Here is a 19365-nt window from a genome sequence, read left to right on the forward strand (position 1 = left end):
GAGATATTTGTTAATGTATTTGGTGGTGGCACTCTTGAGTAGAAACATGGGTACATCACAAATCACAGTCAGACACATTTGGATCAAGGCTGTTCATTTTAATAAGGCACTTGGGATTCAGATTCAATCACGTCTCAACTAGAAAACTAAAAACATTTAGAAAATTAGTGCTTCGATTTCCAGGCTGGGATTCACATTCCAAAAACACTACTTTTGATGTGGATGTTATTGGTCGATGTAAGGAAACCTCTTGTTGGCTCCGTATCCTGAGGGACCTAGTTTAGCCTCTGTCCTCTCTGGCTCGACCTCCTTGTCTGACACATTCTGAGGGGGATCTCTGGAAGCGCCGGCCTTCACAGCTGTGACACCAGTAGCCTTGACAGCTATAAGAAAGATTGACATTTAGACTATGCTGCTTTAAACAGACAGTTCCTCTCTGTACAACCCACCCAGAACACACACCCACTTTGTCAACAATGCTTCATACCTGTAAATCACTGATAACCACTAGGTTAACAACAGCAACAAATCACAAGTTCACACCTTCTATACTATGAATTGACTTTATCACCAGTCATTGTAACCACTAGCATCTACGGTATATTGTTGTAAAAAACCTCTAGTATGATCATGATCATCACTAGTATCATCACTAGTATCATCCCTACATCACCACTATCACCACGAGTATCATCACTAGTATCATCACTACATCATCACTATCATCACTAGTATCATCACTCGTATCATCACTAGTAGCATCCCTACATCACCACTATCATCTACAGTATATTGTTGTAAAAAAACCTCTAGTATTATCATGATCATCACTAGTAGCATCCCTACATCACGAGTATCATCACTAGTATCAAAACTACATCATCACTAGTGGCATCACTACATCATCACTAGTAGCATCCCTACATCACCACTATCATCACTACATCATCACTAGTATCATCACTAGTAGCATCCCTACATCACCACTATCATCACTAGTATCATCCCTACATCATCACTAGTATCATCACTAGTAGCATCCCTACATCACCACTATCATCTACAGTATATTGTTGTAAAAAACCTCTAGTATGATCATGATCATCACTAGTATCATCACTAGTAGCATCCCTACATCACCACGAGTATCATCACTAGTATCAAAACTATCATCATCACTAGTGTCACCACTATCATCATCACTAGTGGCATCACTAGTATCATCACTAGTATCATCACTAGAATCATTACTAGTAGCATCTCTAGCATCATCACTAGTATCATCATCACTAGCATCATCACTAGTACCATCATTAGCACCATCACTAGTATCATCATGATCATCATCACTAGCATTTTACTAGTATCCTCACTAGTATCATCCCTAGCATCATTACTAGTATCCTCACTAGCCTCCTCACTAGTATCATCACTAGTGTCATGACGTTGGCCTGGGGGTTAGGTTTATGACAGTCATAAATACCCCTTCCCCCCTTTTTCCTCTCTCTAACCAACTGAGGTTGCATTTAAAAAAAACTTGGTTAACATAGAGATTCTGGGAACGTCAGAATGTGGGGGAAATGAACTATATTCTGGTAATCCGAACAATTGAACATATGCGGGGTACTTAATGAATATGATGTCAGTTCGGTTGTCATCTGAGACATTCTCAATGATAAGATGACATAAACTCTACAGTGGAAAGTCTACACATCAGAGTTTAAAACATTTAAATGTTTGAATATGAAATTATTTATGATGGGAGGAAATGTGATTTTAGCTTCTAAAATGTGAGATTTGGATTTTCATAAGATAGGGCTGCTCAATCAGTGGCCCTCCCCTGTGAATGGACAAGGGCTATAAAACTTTTCAAACACACCCTCCTCTCCCTTCCTATATAAAGCCTTGACGACAACATAACTTCCTGTTACAATGAGGTAGGATGACGATCCTACATCAGAATGGTTCAGATAAAACTACAGAACGAAGCCAACATCAGCATGAGCTTTGGTTGAGAATGGTATGAACTTTGAACTCTTATTCACAACAGAATTGATACCTCCTAGCCGTTGAGTTAGCGACCGCAGCTGCAAACGCAGGTTAGGAAGGAACAGACAGAGTATCCCATCTACCACACAACAATGTTACTACAACTTATCCAAGTGACCACCAGAGACATTCTTCAAAGGACAGAGGACTCGGTTTGGCAACAAGGTCTTCCATCTACCACCAACCTACTGAAGCACAGCTCAGAGTAAATATTTATTGCATTTTCCTTTTCCAAATGGGTGGTAATTTAGAATGCATAAGATGCTATGCTATAGTAAATACAGTTTCGCCTTTGTTCCTGTCTTCCCGCTCTTTCACTCAACCCAGCCCCTTTTCCTTTGTGTTACAAGCTGTCATATCTGTTCCGACCCGCTAGGGACGTTTTCCTTTATGACGCAAATAATTATCCAGTTATAATTAATTATTTGTATATGTAGTTCTGTGTGATTGGTTAGGTATTTAGTAAATACATAATTAAACCCAATTTTGTATGGCTGATTCAAATTGTTAGCCAGGGTTCTTGCAGATAAGCAAGAATTTACAACTTTCAGATTATGAGACTGAAGTAAGATGACGATTGATATTGACTGCTATTGATGAAAAATATTACTAGATCTTTAAGAGTTTATTCGGAAGATAACAGCTCTATAAATATTATTTTGTGGTGCCTGACTCTCTAGTTAATTACATTTACATGATTAGCTCAATCAGGTGATATTAATTACGGAGAAATTATATTATAGAATAGCATGTCTTAGCAATTAATCCGGCATAGCCAAAGACACGACACTAGCATCATCAATAGCATCAACAATAGGATCATCACTATCATGATCATAATCGCTAGCATCATCACTAGCATCATCACTAGTATCATCACTAGCATAATCACTAGCATAATCACTAGCATCATCACTAGTATCATCACTAGTATCATCTCTAGTATCATTAGAAGTGTCATCACTAGTATTATCATGATCATCATCACTAGCATCATCCCTAGTATTCTCACTAGCATCATCACTAGTATCATTACTAGCATCATCACTAGTATCATCATCACTAGCATCATCACTAGTATCATCACTACTATCATCACTAGTAAATGGCATATATCACTAGTTTCATCACTAGTATCATCACTAGTATCATCAGTAGTATCATCATCACTAGCATCATCACTAGTATCATCACTAGTATCATCATCACTAGCATCATCACTAGCATCATCACTACTATCATCACTAGTTTCATCACTAGTATCATCACTAGTATCATCAGTAGTATCATCATCACTAGTATCCTCACTAGCATCATCACTATCATCATCACTAGTATCATCATGATCATCATTATCATCATCACTAGTACCATCATGATCATCATTAGCATCATCACTAGCATCATCACTAGCATCATCACTGGTATCATCACTACTATCATCATGATCATCGTCACAAGAATCATCACTAGTATCATCACTAGTATCATCATCACTAGTATTCTCACTAGCATCATCATTAGCATCATCATGATCATCATGATCATCATCACTAGCATCATCACTAGTATCATCACTAGCATCATCATGATCATCATTAGCATCATCACTCACATGGAACTCTGGGGGCCTCTCTCTCACACTTGAGTGTACTCTGGGAAAAGCACTCAGCGATCCAGGACAGCACCTCCCCACAGTACTTCACCTGGGGGTGGGACAGACAGAGGCACACCTTTTACACACCTTTGATAATACACACACATGTACCATCACTAGTGTTGTCCGTCTGAGTTTCCACTTTTGGGACTACTCTATTGGTTCCATTATGCCAGGCATAATAAATCAATGTCTCTCTATTTTTGTACCTGAGCTTCCATGGATGACATTCGCTTCTCTTGCTCCTTGAATCCTCCAACAATCTTCAATAAGCTCTGAACCCTTTTGTCACAAAGAAAAATATTTGAAAAACACAATGAATATCAAAGACATATATGATAACATATTAAAGGTAGTTCATAAGAATTACAAATATACAGCACACACAACGTGGTGGAAATGGATCTATACCATTTACAAAACAAAGCATTGTCAAAGAGTTACTTGGAAGAGGTGCTCTTCAGTCTCTCCTCACTGCTCTCCAGATGCTGCCGTTCCAGTTTGGCCAGATAGTTCTCCTTCTGTACTGTCTCCCAGGTCATCAACCTCTGGTCCAGACCTGCAGGCAGCTCCCTCTCTGAACACACAACACCAACACCACTCTGTTAGTATCTATATACTATCACCAACACCACTCTGTTAGTATCTATGTACTATCACCAACACCACTCTGTTAGTATCTATATACTATCACCAACACCACTCTGTTAGTATCTATATACTATCACCAACACCACTCTGTTAGTATCTATATACTATCACCAACACCACTCTGTTAGTATCTATATACTATCACCAACACCACTCTGTTAGTATCTATATACTATCACCAACACCACTCTGTTAGTATCGATATACTAGTACCAACACCACTCTGTTAGTATCTATATACTAGTACCAACACCACTCTGTTAGTATCTATATACTATCATCAACACCACTCTGTTAGTATCTATATACTATCACCAACACCACGGTGTAAGGACCTATACTGTCCATGTGTGTTATGTTTCATATTAAACTGAATTGCATTGTGTATGTTCACACTACGATGTGCAGTAGGGCTGCTGCAACCGACAAGGTATACAAACACATGTACTGTGTATGAATGTGTGAATGCCTGTGTGTAATTATGTACCTACATAACTATACATGTCCGTATGTATGCAATGTAAAATACGTATGTTTCTGGCCTTACCTAATTGCTCCAGTTTGGGCTCAGGACTCTTGACCAGGCTGAGGAGGAGCTGGGAACAGTGACTGATGATGATGAAGGGCGGGGCCAAGGCGGGCCGGCTGTGGTACTCCACGATCAGGTTGTACCTCTGGAACTTCCAGAAGATGTCTGTGTTGCCCTGCACCACCTGGAATGTGTAGCTGTAGGCACGCAGGTGGAGGAAAGATCACAGGGAGAACACACTGCATGAGTGTTAGGAGAATTATGTTCTCCAGATACATCACCCAATGTAATTATATTACTCAGTCTGTAAACCAGAATGTGTAAGATCCTGGTCGAATGAAACAGACGGAGCCCAGCTAAAATAGTCAAAAAGGTTTATTCACGGGACGTGCTGAAGTCAAGAATACAAATCAATTCATTTTATACTGACTTCTCACGCACACATACACACAACCATACACACAAACATACACACACACATGTCCTGCTCCGCACACACTGTCTGTCTCACTACCCAGCCGACAGAGATCGTGACCTTGTCCTTGAGACGTACTCCCCGTTCTCTCCCAAATCTCTAGTCAGGTCGGCACCAAGCTCAGACAGTCTGTGTTTAAAATACCACAAAGGCATATTGTTTTACCCTAATCCTGACTAGAACTACACATTTATTGATTATGATTTCATACATTCTAATCAATTCCATACAATTATATGTTTCAGGGTGGAATATTCTAATCATTCAATTAACAGACCATTGTCACCTATCAATGAGATACATGTGAGTAAGTATTGATCTTTTTTCTGTATTAATCCAAAAGGTAGAGAGACAGTTGAATTGTGTATGTCTGTGATATATACCACCTTAATCATTATTATTATTAATAATAATCCTATCAGATGGTTGTGTGAGACAGTCACAGTTCAGGCCAGACTCTTCTTGTCAGCCATTAAAAGCTCTGCATTGCTTGCTGTTTGGGGTTTTAGGCTGGGTTTCTGTACAGCACTTTGAGATATCAGCTGATGTACGAAGGGCTATATAAATACATTTGATTTGTTCTTGCAGCACATGATCATTGAATTGGGCCCTGAATTGGGACATGTTTTTTGGAGTCTCCCTCATCAGAGTAAACTATTCTTTCCTGGGTGATGACTGTGGGCTGAGTAACTAACATGTGTGTGTTAAGTCTGACCTTGTACATATTTGCCATTTCGTAGATGTTTTCATTTTACATACGGGTGGTTTCCCGAGAATTTAACCCACTGTCCTGTAGTCGTCAAGCCCCATGTTCTACCAACTGAGCTGCAGAGTAGCGTGTGCGTTGAGTCTGACCTGAACATGGCGATGAGGAGGTTGAGCAGCAGAACGTTGGTAACCAGTAAGAAGATGACCAGCAGTAGGATGACCAGCCAGTTGGCGTAGATGTTGGGACAAGGGGGCAGAGTTCCCATGATGATCTCCTCTATCACCGTGGTACAGTTGGTCTCGGGCATCCGTGCCACTGGGAAGAATACATTAGATAGTTCTTCACTATCGGTTGTTCACAGATATTTGCCTTTAAGAACAAGAAAATGCACTGCGTAACACAGACGCAGGTCGCCCGCTGAGGTCGCCCCTGAGGTCGCCCGCTGAGGTCGCCCCTGAGGTGGCCCCTGAGGTCGCCAGCTGAGGTACTGAGTTCGCCCCTGAGGTGCCCCCTTAGGTCGCTAGCTTCAAGATATGTAGTGAATGACCCCCTGAGGTACCACTGAGGTCGAAACTGAGGAACCGCTGAAAACTACCCGCTGAGCAGTGCCCCAGCAGTGTAAACTACATGCTGAAATACTGTGTTTACACCAATGCTCTTATATTCACTAACAATTCAAGATATGTAGTGAATGACAACAAGATGTACCACTGAACGAAACTGAACAACATGAAAACTACATGTAAACTGACTACATGTAAACTAAGTGTAAACTACATGTAAACTGACTACATGTAAACTAAGTGTAAACTGACCACATGTAAACTAAGTGTAAACTAAGTGTAAACTGACCACATGTAAACTAAGTGTAAACTACATGTAAACTGAACAACATGAAAACTACATGTAAACTGACTACATGTAAACTAAGTGTAAACTGACTACATGTAAACTAAGTGTAAACTACATGTAAACTGACTACATGTAAACTAAGTGTAAACTACATGTAAACTGACTACATGTAAACTAAGTGTAAACTAAGTGTAAACTAAGTGTAAACAGACTACATGTAAACTGACTCTCCATGTAAACTGACCACATGTAAACTACATGTAAACTGACTACATGTAAACTAAGTGTAAACTACATGTAAACTGACTACATGTAAACTAAGTGTAAACTGACTACATGTAAACTGACCACATGTGAACTACATGTAAACTGACTACATGTAAACTACATGTAAACTAAATGTAAACGGGAACTAGATGTAAACTACATGTAAACGGAAGTACATGTAAACTAAATGTAAATGGAACTAGATGATGTAAACTACGGAATAGATGTAAACTACCAGTGGAGGCTGCTGAGGGGAGAATGGCTCATGATAATGGCTGGAATGGAGAATATGGACCCATATAAACCATGTGTTTGATGGATGTGAAATTCCATGTAGACATGACCATGAGCCTGTAAACGGAACTAGGTGTACCAACTCCTGTGATGTACATGTAAACTGAACAACATGTAAACTACATGTAAACTGACCTACATGTGAACTACATGTAAACTGACTACATGTAAACTAAATGTAAACTGAACTAGATGTAAACTACATGTAAACTAAATGTGAACTACATGTAAACTGAACAGCATGTAAACTACATGTAAAACTACATGTAAACTAATGTAAACTGAACAACATGTAAACTACATGTAAACTGAACATGTAAACTGACTAGATGTAAATGTGAACCTAGGGTGTGGGAACTGGCAACATGTAAACTACATGTGAACTGGACATGTAAACTACATGTGAACTGAACAACATGTAAACTACATGTAAACTGACCTACATGTGAACTACATGTAAACTGTAATGCCAGGGTGTGAACTACATGTAAACTGACCTACATGTGAACTACATGTAAACTGACCTACATGTGAACTACATGTAAACTGAACAACATGTGAACTACATGTAAACTGACCTACATGTGAACTACATGTAAACTGACCTACATGTGAACTACATGTGAACTGAACAACATGTAAACTACATGTGAACTGACCTACATGTGAACTACATGTAAACTGACCTACATGTGAACTACATGTAAACTGACCAACATGTGAACTACATGTAAACTGAACAACATGTAAACTACATGTAAACTGACCTACATGTGAACTACATGTAAACTGAACAACATGTAAACTACATGTAAACTGACCTACATGTGAACTACATGTAAACTGAACAACATGTGAACTACATGTAAACTGACCTACATGTAAACTACATGTAAACTGACCTACATGTGAACTACATGTAAACTGAACTACATGTGAACTACATGTAAACTGACCTACATGTGAACTACATGTAAACTACATGTAAACTGACCTACATGTGAACTACATGTAAACTACATGTAAACTGACCTACATGTGAACTACATGTAAACTACATGTAAACTGACCTACATGTGAACTACATGTGAACTACATGTACATGACTATAACAGAGCAGAGGCATTGCTAGAAAAACAGAAAACATTCTATCTCACCGTCAATCTCCTCCAATGGGATCTGGCCAAAGATGTGCAGGTAGGGTCGATACAGGACCCTGCGAAACACCCAGTCTAGGCGCGGGTCGTTGGGGTGGAGAAGGGCCTGAGTAGCCACGCCGTACGCTATGAGCCACACACTCAGGAAGAACAGGAAGAAGAACACATCCTTCATCTGTCAGGAAGAACAGAGTACAAACATCACCTGTAATCCTCCTCTGACACTACAAATGTACCAGGTTATAAAGTACGCTTGGAACCACAATTCCATTTATACACAACAGGGTTGGGGTCAATTACAGTCAATTCAGGAAGTACACTGGAATTACAAATACAATGGAAAATAATAATAATCAATGACAAATGTTTGTTTAAAAAAACATTTTTGGTTTACTTTCTGAATTGACTATAATTGAAATGGAACTGACCTCAACCCTGATACACAAATACATCAAAATGTGTTTTAGTGGGGCTACGTTGTATTTATGGGTCATAAACCTGGTACATTTGTCATACATGTTTGTCTTTTAAACAGTTCTCTACATTACCATCCTCTCCACAATGATGATCTTGGGCCCCAGCTGCTTGTGGATGGCGAAGATGTGGATGAGACGCAGTGTGAACACCATGAAGTCCAGCGCCAGAACCGTTCGTCCCGCCTCATACGTGTCTTTCATCATCCTGTCAGAATTACATCCTATATTAGACCTGTATTCAACTATGGCCCTTAAATTCAAATCTGGACCTCGAAGCCAGTTCCACAGATTTTTGTACATTGTTTAAAAATCTCCTCCCCCTAATCAGGAACTGATTAAGACCTGGGACACCAGGTGGATACAATGAATTATCAGGTAGAATACCAAAGCAGCAGTAGTCCCCGGACCTCGTAGGGTCAGATTTGAATACCCCAGCTGTACGGAGTTAATGTCACAACCAATGTCACTTCACACAGTAAATCTTGTCTAATACTGTGAATGTCCTGGGGACTTTAAGTAGCAACCTCCTAACAGACCGGGTATGGTAACTGCTGGTGGTGAAGGAGACCAGACTACAGAGGTAAAGAGGGAGTTTACCCAAAAGGGCTTTGTAGATGAACACATACAAATGTATATTTCTGTGCATATAAAGTGAGGTCCAACCTACTGAACCATTTGGTACAATGTGCAATGGTGGGTGAGTGACTTGGTATTTGCAATAGAGCGCAAGGATGCATGATAAACAGAGTCCAGTCTCTGTAAGACAGAGGAGGCTGCATGATAAACAGAGTCCAGTCTCAGTAAGACAGAGGAGGCTGCATGATAAACAGAGTCCAGTCTCTGTAAGACAGAGGAGGCTGCATGATAAACAGAGTCTCTGTAAGACAGAGGAGGCTGCATGATAAACAGAGTCTCTGTAAGACAGAGGAGGCTGCATGATAAACAGAGTCCAGTCTCTGTAAGACAGAGGAGGCTGCATGATAAACAGAGTCCAGTCTCTGTAAGACAGAGGAGGCTGCATGATAAACAGAGTCCAGTCTCTGTAAGACAGAGGAGGCTGCATGATAAACAGAGTCCAGTCTCTGTAAGACAGAAGAGGCTGCATGATAAACAGAGTCCAGTCTCTGTAAGACAGAGCATGAGTCCAGCTAAGCATGATAAACAGAGTCCAGTCTCTGTAAGACAGAGGAGGATGCATGATAAACAGAGTCCAGTCTCTGTAAGACAGAGGAGGCTGCATGATAAACAGAGTCCAGTCTCTGTAGGACAGAAGAGGCTGCATGATAAACAGAGTCCAGTCTCTGTAAGACAGAAGAGGCTGCATGATAAACAGAGTCCAGTCTCTGTAAGACAGAGGAGGCTGCATGATAAACAGAGTCCAGTCTCTGTAGGACAGAGGAGGCTGTATGATAAACAGAGTCCAGTCTCTGTAAGACAGAGGAGGCTGTATGATAAACAGAGTCCAGTCTCTGTAGGACAGAGGAGGCTGCATGATAAACAGAGTCCAGTCTCTGTAAGACAGAGGAGGCTGCATGATAAACAGAGTCCAGTCTCTGTAAGACAGAAGAGGCTGCATGATAAACAGAGTCCAGTCTCTGTAAGACAGAGGAGGCTGTATGATAAACAGAGTCCAGTCTCTGTAGGACAGAGGAGGCTGTATGATAAACAGAGTCCAGTCTCTGTAAGACAGAGGAGGCTGTATGATAAACAGAGTCCAGTCTCTGTAAGACAGAGGAGGCTGCATGATAAACAGAGTCCAGTCTCTGTAGGACAGAGGAGGCTGCATGATAAACAGAGTCCAGTCTCTGTAAGACAGAGGAGGCTGTATGATAAACAGAGTCCAGTCTCTGTAGGACAGAGGAGGCTGTATGATAAACAGAGTCCAGTCTCTGTAGGACAGAGGAGGCTGCATGATAAACAGAGTCCAGTCTCTGTAGGACAGAGGAGGCTGTATGATAAACAGAGTCCGGTCTCTGTAAGACAGAGGAGGCTGCATGATAAACAGAGTCCAGTCTCTGTAGGACAGAGGAGGCTGCATGATAAACAGAGTCCGGTCTCTGTAAGACAGAGGAGGCTGCATGATAAACAGAGTCCAGTCTCTGTAGGACAGAGGAGGCTGCATGATAAACAGAGTCCAGTCTCTGTAAGACAGAGGAGGCTGTATGATAAACAGAGTCCAGTCTCTGTAAGACAGAGGAGGCTGTATGATAAACAGAGTCCAGTCTCTGTAAGACAGAGGAGGCTGCATGATAAACAGAGTCCAGTCTCTGTAGGACAGAGGAGGCTGTATGCAAATACAACAAGTCACCATAATCAATTACAGAGAGAAAAGTGGCCTGAACAAGCGTCTTTCTAGCCATAAGCGGGAAGCCTTATTACGAAAAGAAAAACCCCATTTCAATTTAAGCTTTGTCACAAGATTATCCACATGAACTTTAAAGGACAACTTGTCATCCAACCAAATATCTAGGTATTTGTAGGATGATACTTTTTCAATGGCTAAGCCACCAGATGTGACAATGCCAACCTTCTCTGGCAGAGTTCTAGCTCTGGTAAAGGTCATGAATCTAGTTTTTGTTGTTGTATATTCAAGGCCAGTTTGACACCATAAAGTGAGGCCTGCAGTGACTGAAAAGCAGTGTGGAGCTCTTCAACAGCCTGAACCAGAGAAGGAGCACATTAATATATAACTGTATCATCTGCATATAGATGTAACTTTGTTGTTTGCAAGAGAGGAAACTGGATGTAAGAGAGGAAGGACTCTGCTCACCTGCAGGACACACCGATAACGAAGAGTGAGATGGCCACCATGTCACACTTGTTCCAGTTGTCCTCCACGTACAGCTTGAATTTCTTCAGGATGCTCATGTCTTCGTCTGTGAAGAAACTCTGCATCACCCAGGTCAATAAAGCGTTAGTTCACTCTGTTAGAACATCACAATTAGCAGTATAATTCTAGTTATGTATATTTTCGAGGTTATTTGAGTAATTTATGTCAAATTTCCCCCCCAGGCTAAAAATAAATGTATCCTCAACAACAATCCTGGAGTGTCCTCAACGCTGCACATATTCTGTCCAGCCGCACACCGGATGCAACTTATCAACAGCTGAGTACCTGAGGAACAGAGTTGAGAAGCACTGAAATGGAACCCCATTCCTTAGTCCACTACGGAATAGGGCGGCAGGGTAGCCTAGTGGTTAGAGCGTTGGACTAGTAACCGGAAGGTTCCTAGGGTTGAAAATAAGAATTTGTTCTTAACTGACTTGCCTAGTAAAATAAAGGTAAAATAAATTGTAATAAACGTAGTGTTTTGAACAGGGCCCTTGTTGAAAGTAGTTCAGTATGGAGGGAATAAGGTGCCATTTCAGACACAGATATTGTGTTATGGAACCTTTATTTAACTGGACAAGTCAGTTAAGAACAAATTATTATTTACAATGACGTCCTACCCCCGGGCCAAACCCTAACCCAGACGACGCTGGGACAATTGTGCGCCACCCTATGGGACTGCCAATCACAGCCGGATGTGATACAGCCTGGATTCAAACCAGGGACTGTAGTGACACCTCTTGCACTGAGATGCAGTGCCTTAGACCACTGCGCCAGGGTCTGTAGTGACACCTCTTGCACTGAGATGCAGTGCCTTAGACCACTGCGCCAGGGTCTGTAGTGACACCTCTTGCACTGAGATGCAGTGCCTTAGACCACTGAACCAGGGTCTGTAGTGACGCCTCTAGCACTAAGATGCAGTGCCTTAGACCACTGAACCAGGGTCTGTAGTGACACCTCTTGCACTGAGATGCAGTGCCTAGGACCACTGAACCAGGGTCTGTAGTGACAATGCACTGAGATGCAGTGTTCTTAGACCACTGCGCCACTCGGGGGCCCCTAGTAAAATGAATCAACGTTGTTGCCACGTCATTTCAAAATAAATAACCTAAATCCAATGACATGGTGATGTTGTCATTTTATTTTCACATTGAATTCACGTTAGTTGACAGCTCAAAACCCCATGGGAAGTGATGTCAATGATGATGACATGAGTTGGGCTCATGGTCTCCCTAGGTAGCTCTGCCAGTGTCTCCCTCAGGCATCAGCTCTGCCAGTGTCTCCCTCAGGCATCAGCTCTGCCAGTGTCTCCCTCAGGCCTCAGCTCTGCCAGTGTCACCCTCAGGCCTCAGCTCTGCCAGTGTCTCCCTCAGGCCTCAGCTCTGCCAGTGTCACCCTCAGGCCTCAGCTCTGCCAGTGTCACCCTCAGGCCTCAGCTCTGCCAGTGTCACCCTCAGGCCTCAGCTCTGCCAGTGTCACCCTCAGGCCTCAGCTCTGCCAGTGTCTCCCTCAGGCCTCAGCTCTGCCAGTGTCTCCCTCAGGCCTCAGCTCTGCCAGTGTCTCCCTCAGGCCTCAGCTCTGCCAGTGTCACCCTCAGGCCTCAGCTCTGCCAGTGTCACCCTCAGGCCTCAGCTCTGCCAGTGTCACCCTCAGGCCTCAGCTCTGCCAGTGTCACCCTCAGGCCTCAGCTCTGCCAGTGTCTCCCTCAGGCCTCAGCTCTGCCAGTGTCTTCAGGCCTCAGCTCTGCCAGTGTCACCCTCAGGCCTCAGCTCTGCCAGTGTCTCCCTCAGGCCTCAGCTCTGCCAGTGTCACCCTCAGGCCTCAGCTCTGCCAGTGTCACCCTCAGGCAATCAGCTCTGCCAGTGTCACCCTCAGGCCTCAGCTCTGCCAGTGTCACCCTCAGGCCTCAGCTCTGCCAGTGTCTCCCTCAGGCCTCAGCTCTGCCAGTGTCTCCCTCAGGCCTCAGCTCTGCCAGTGTCACCCTCAGGCCTCAGCTCTGCCAGTGTCTCCCTCAGGCCTCAGCTCTGCCAGTGTCTCCCTCAGGCCTCAGCTCTGCCAGTGTCTCCCTCAGGCCTCAGCTCTGCCAGTGTCTCCCTCAGGCCTCAGCTCTGCCAGTGTCTCCCTCAGGCCTCAGCTCTGCCAGTGTCTCCCTCAGGCATCAGCTCTGCCAGTGTCTCCCTCAGGCCTACAAGGATATTTCCTCTCGGTCTAACAATTAAGACGTTGGTTTCTCTCGTGGGAGACCAGAGTTCAGATCCAGCCCGTGACGTCAACATACCTGTCTCAGCTCCTCCAGCACCAGGGTGAAGACCCAGAAGTAGAGCATGATCTCAGGGGCCCCAGGGCCCGCGGGGGGCGGAGGACGAAAGTCCAGCAGGAGCACGTAGGTGAACAGGATGAGGAAGGCAAAGTACATGATGACGTTGCCTAGGAACACAGTGACCGGGGCACTCCAGAAGCGACGCCAACGACGCAGCAGGAAACGCCACCACACGGCGGCGCTGCTCTGGCCCTCCACGCCACCAGGAGGACCCCCCGAGTCTCTGGAACACCATACAACACATTGAAAATTGGGATTTTTTTATATACAGTATTCTTCAACAGTCCACAAAGATTCTAGCCTCGTATTACCAGACTGGCTCACAAGGCTGCTAAAAGGCAGGGTGACATGAAGTGTCGTCAACTTTGTTCTAAGGGCATAAATCATCTGATTGGTTTAGGGCAGAACAATTGTTTATATAGCTTATTCAACTAAACCTTTAATAAAACAAAATGTTAACTGACCTACTGGCAGATGTTTGACCAAGCTTGCTAGCTAAATCGATGATATAATCCAACCTTAGTAGGAAGTAGTACCCTGCTCAGCTAAACTACATATAATTTAACATTTTACGTTTCTGCCCACAGGGAAACAGAACTGTCCATTCCAATGGTTAAGTTTATATGGCTTATAAAACTAAATGTTTTGATAAAGAACGTGGGAGCTGATTTACTGGTATATTTGAGACCAAGCTAGCTAGCTCTATTCTATGTTTCAACATTACTAAAAGATAGCTATTTTGCTGGGCAAATAGCTCTGTTTAGCTTAACATTTTACGTTGCTACTGTCACGTCTGCCCCCCCCCCAGTGATATTGGACCCACCTGGACTCACTCATCACCTGTTTATTTCCTCCTCTATATGTGTCAGTTCCCTGCTCTGATCACCTGGACTCACTCATCACCTGTTTATTTCCTCCTCTATATGTGTCAGTTCCCTGCTCTGTTCACCTGTTTATTTCCTCCTCTATATGTGTCAGTTCCTGCTCTGTTCACCTGGACTCATTCATCACCTGTTTATTTCCTCTCCTACATGTGTCAGTTCCCTGCTCTGTTCACCTGTTTATTTCCTCCTCTATATTTGTCAGTTCCCTGCTCTGTTCACCTGACTCACTCATCACCTGTTTATTTCCTCCTCTATATTTGTCAGTTCCTGCTCTGTTCACCTGTTTATTTCCTCCTCTATATTTGTCAGTTCCCTGCTCTGATCACCTGTTTATTTCCTCCTCTACATTTGTCAGTTCCCTGCTCTGTTCACCTGACTTCATCACCTGTTTATTTCCTCCTCTACATGTGTCAGTTCCTGCTCTGTTTACCCCTCCTCTGTTCACCTGGACTCTCATCACCTGTTTATTTCCTCTCTCTATATGTGTCAGTTCCCTGCTCTGTTCACCTGACTCACTCATCACCTGTTTATTTCCTCCTCTATATTTGTCAGTTCCCTGCTCTGTTCACCTGTTTATTTCCTCCTCTATATTTGTCAGTTCCCTGCTCTGTTCACCTGGACTCACTCATCACCTGTTTATTTCCTCCTCTATATGTGTCAGTTCCCTGCTCTGTTCACCTGGACTCACTCATCACCTGTTTATTTCCTCCTCTATATTTGTCAGTTCCCTGACTCTGTTCACCTGTTTATTTCCTCCTCTATATTTGTCAGTTCCCTGCTCTGTTCACCTGGACTCATTCATCACCTGTTTATTTCCTCCTCTATATTTGTCAGTTCCCTGCTCTGTTCACCTGGACTCACTCATCACCTGTTTATTTCCTCCTCTATATTTGTCAGTTCCCTGCTCTGTTCACCTGGACTCATTCATCACCTGTTTATTTCCTCCTCTATATGTGTCAGTTCCCTGCTCTGTTCACCTGGACTCATTCATCACCTGTTTATTTCCTCCTCTATATGTGTCAGTTCCCTGCTCTGTTCACCTGGACTCACTCATCACCTGTTTATTTCCTCCTCTATATGTGTCAGTTCCCTGCTCTGTTCACCTGTTTATTTCCTCCTCTATATTTGTCAGTTCCCTGCTCTGTTCACCTGTTTATTTCCTCCTCTATATGTGTCAGTTCCCTGCTCTGTTCACCTGGACTCATTCATCACCTGTTTATTTCCTCCTCTATATTTGTCAGTTCCCTGCTCTGTTCACCTGGACTCATTCATCACCTGTTTATTTCCTCCTCTATATTTGTCAGTTCCTGCTCTCTGTTCACCTGTTTATTTCCTCCTCTATATTTGTCAGTTCCCTGCTCTGTTCACCTGGACTCACTCATCACCTGTTTATTTCCTCCTCTATATGTGTCAGTTCCCTGCTCTGTTCACCTGGACTCATTCATCACCTGTTTATTTCCTCCTCTATATTTGTCAGTTCCTGCTCTGTTCACCTGGACTCATTCATCACCTGTTTATTTCCTCCTCTATATTTGTCAGTTCCCTGCTCTGATCACCTGGACTCATTCATCACCTGTTTATTTCCTCCTCTATATTTGTCAGTTCCCTGCTCTGTTCACCTGTTTACCTGTTTTTCCTCCTCTATATTTGTCAGTTCCCTGCTCTGTTCACCTGGACTCATTCATCACCTGTTTATTTCCTCCTCTATATTTGTCAGTTCCCTGCTCTGATCACCTGGACTCATTCATCACCTGTTTATTTCCTCCTCTATATTTGTCAGTTCCCTGCTCTGTTCACCTGTTTATTTCCTCCTCTATATGTGTCAGTTCCCTGCTCTGTTCACCTGGACTCACTCATCACCTGTTTATTTCCTCCTCTATATTTGTCAGTTCCCCAGCTCTGTTACCTGCTGCTGCTTTCATTGTTTTTGTTTGTGTTACTCATTTGCTGTTCCTGTTCCTGTCTCGTTTCATATTAAACGTTTGACTCCCCGTACTTGCTTGGTCTCTCCGGCGTCATCCCATGTGACAGCTACCCCCAGGGCTGCATTAAGGGAAAGGGGGATACCTACTCAGTTGTACAACTGAATGCATTCAACTGAAATGTGTCTTCCGCATTTAACCCCTCCCCTCTGAATCAGATGTGCGGGGGGGCTGCCTTAATCAACATCCACGTCTTCGGTGCCCAGGGAACAGTGGGTTAACTGCCTTGCTCAGGGGAACAGTGGGTTAACTGCCTTGCTCAGGGGAACAGTGGGTTAACTGCCTTGCTCAGGGGAACAGTGGGTTAACTGCCTTGCTCAGGGGAACAGTGGGTTAACTGCCTTGCTCAGGGGAACAGTGGGTTAACTGCCTTGCTCAGGGGAACAGTGGGTTAACTGCCTTGCTCAGGGGAACAGTGGGTTAACTGCCTTGCTCAGGGGAACAGTGGGTTAACTGCCTTGCTCAGGGGAACAGTGGGTTAACTGCCTTGCTCAGGGGAACAGTGGGTTAACTGCCTTGCTCAGGGGAACAGTGGGTTAACTGCCTTGCTCAGGGGAACAGTGGGTTAACTGCCTTGTTCAGGGGCAGAATGACAGATTTTTACCTTGTCAGCTCGGTTACTGGCACAACGCTCTAACCACTAGGCTACCATAACTGTCCATCCCCATTTTATTTTAAATATTCTCAGTTCAAACCTCTGCCATGTTTTCAAAGGTTGTGCATCTGTTAAACCTTCTAGAAACCAATCGGATTTGTTCTGCTCTAAACCAATCAGATTCTTTCTGCACTTAGAACAAAGTTGACGACACTTGATGTCCCTTTATAAACAGCAGATATAGTAGAAGAAATGGTTTTATAACTCACAAAGGGTCATTGTCTGTTAGTAGCAGGGCCTTTTCTGTGTCCAGACTGTCAAGTTCCACATACTGCTCCTCTCCTCCACCACGACTGTCTAGTTCCTCATCACTGCATCATTACAAACATAGAGACAACATGACTACACACACTAGGACAGGGCCGATGCACACACACGCACTCATGTCACGCACGCACACACACGCACGCACACACACACACACACACATACGCACACACACACACACACACACACACACACACACACATTTACAGTCACACACACACACACACACACACACACACACACACACACACACACACACACACACACACACACACACACACACACACACACACACACACACACACACACACACACACACACACACACACACACACACACACACACATACGAGGACAGGGCACACACACACACACACACACACACGATGCACACACACACACACACACACACACATACACACACACACACAGTGAACATATTGACCCAAGCACTCTAGCACTTAGATGCAGACACTGAAACGAGTACCCACAACTCTGTGCTTCAACAACAGACATACGTTCTTACGGTTCCTACCGTGCTGATGAAATGACTGTGACAACATTGACAATATGAAGCTATATTTCTGTGGTGACCTGAACTTGATGAGGTTGGTCCAGATGAGAGGGGGACAGAAGAAAGACAGCACCAGTTTGGAGATGGATGTGTCTGTAGTCATCGCCCCCCACCAGATCTTAGTGAGGAACCCCTGGGACAAACCATGATCACTGTTACCAACCTACCACACCTTACCTTATCTTAGGCCATACTAATTATATTACATAGGCCATACTAATTATATTACATAGGCCATACTAATTATATTACATAGGTCATACTAATTATATTACATAGGTCATACTAATTGTATTACATAGGCCATACTAATTATATTACATAGGTCATACTAATTATATTACATAGGTCATACTAATTATATTACATAGGCCATACTAATTATATTACATAGGTCATACTAATTGTATTACATAGGTCATACTAATTATATTACATAGGTCATACTAATTATATTACATAGGTCATACTAATTATATTACATAGGTCATACTAATTATATTACATAGGCCATACTAATTATATTAAGGTCATACTAATTATATTACATAGGTCATTATATTACATAGGTCATACTAATTATATTACATAGGCCATACTAATTGTATTACATAGGTCATACATAATTATATTACATAGGTCATACTAATTATATTACATAGGTCATACTAATTATATTACATAGGTCATACTAATTTACTAATTATATTACATAGGCCATACTAATTATATTACATA

At 42.9% G+C, this 19365-nt stretch overlaps 1 protein-coding gene across 1 annotated transcript; it reads right to left on the reverse strand.

Moving 5' to 3' along the window:
- Window positions 1-83: 83 nt before the first annotated feature.
- Window positions 84-18757, reverse strand: LOC118382831 (transient receptor potential cation channel subfamily M member 5-like). The gene is made up of 12 exons (XM_052517584.1): window positions 18648-18757; window positions 17997-18098; window positions 14225-14489; window positions 11887-12005; window positions 9189-9321; window positions 8641-8815; window positions 6217-6385; window positions 4905-5083; window positions 4151-4283; window positions 3916-3988; window positions 3665-3755; window positions 84-383 (listed from the first exon to the last, which is right to left on the reverse strand). Exons 1-12 carry the CDS (start codon window positions 18728-18730, stop codon window positions 226-228), a joined length of 1680 nt encoding a protein of 559 aa, XP_052373544.1. The 5' UTR covers window positions 18731-18757; the 3' UTR covers window positions 84-225.
- Window positions 18758-19365: the final 608 nt, after the last annotated feature.

This window comes from Oncorhynchus keta, unplaced genomic scaffold (assembly GCF_023373465.1).
Source record: "Oncorhynchus keta strain PuntledgeMale-10-30-2019 unplaced genomic scaffold, Oket_V2 Un_scaffold_8588_pilon_pilon, whole genome shotgun sequence".
Taxonomy (NCBI): Eukaryota; Metazoa; Chordata; class Actinopteri; order Salmoniformes; family Salmonidae; genus Oncorhynchus; species Oncorhynchus keta.

Bases quoted from the DNA above. Each gene is read 5' to 3' on its own strand.
- LOC118382831 (XM_052517584.1), bottom strand. From the start codon at position 18,730: ATGACTACAGACACATCCATCTCCAAACTGGTGCTGTCTTTCTTCTGT. The intron at 8,816-9,188 runs GTAATGTAGAGA...TCTTCCTGACAG, and splicing joins TCATCATTGTGGAGAGGATG to ATGAAGGATGTGTTCTTCTT. The intron at 3,756-3,915 runs GTACAAAAATAG...TCCCACCCCCAG, and splicing joins TGTCATCCATGGAAGCTCAG to GTGAAGTACTGTGGGGAGGT.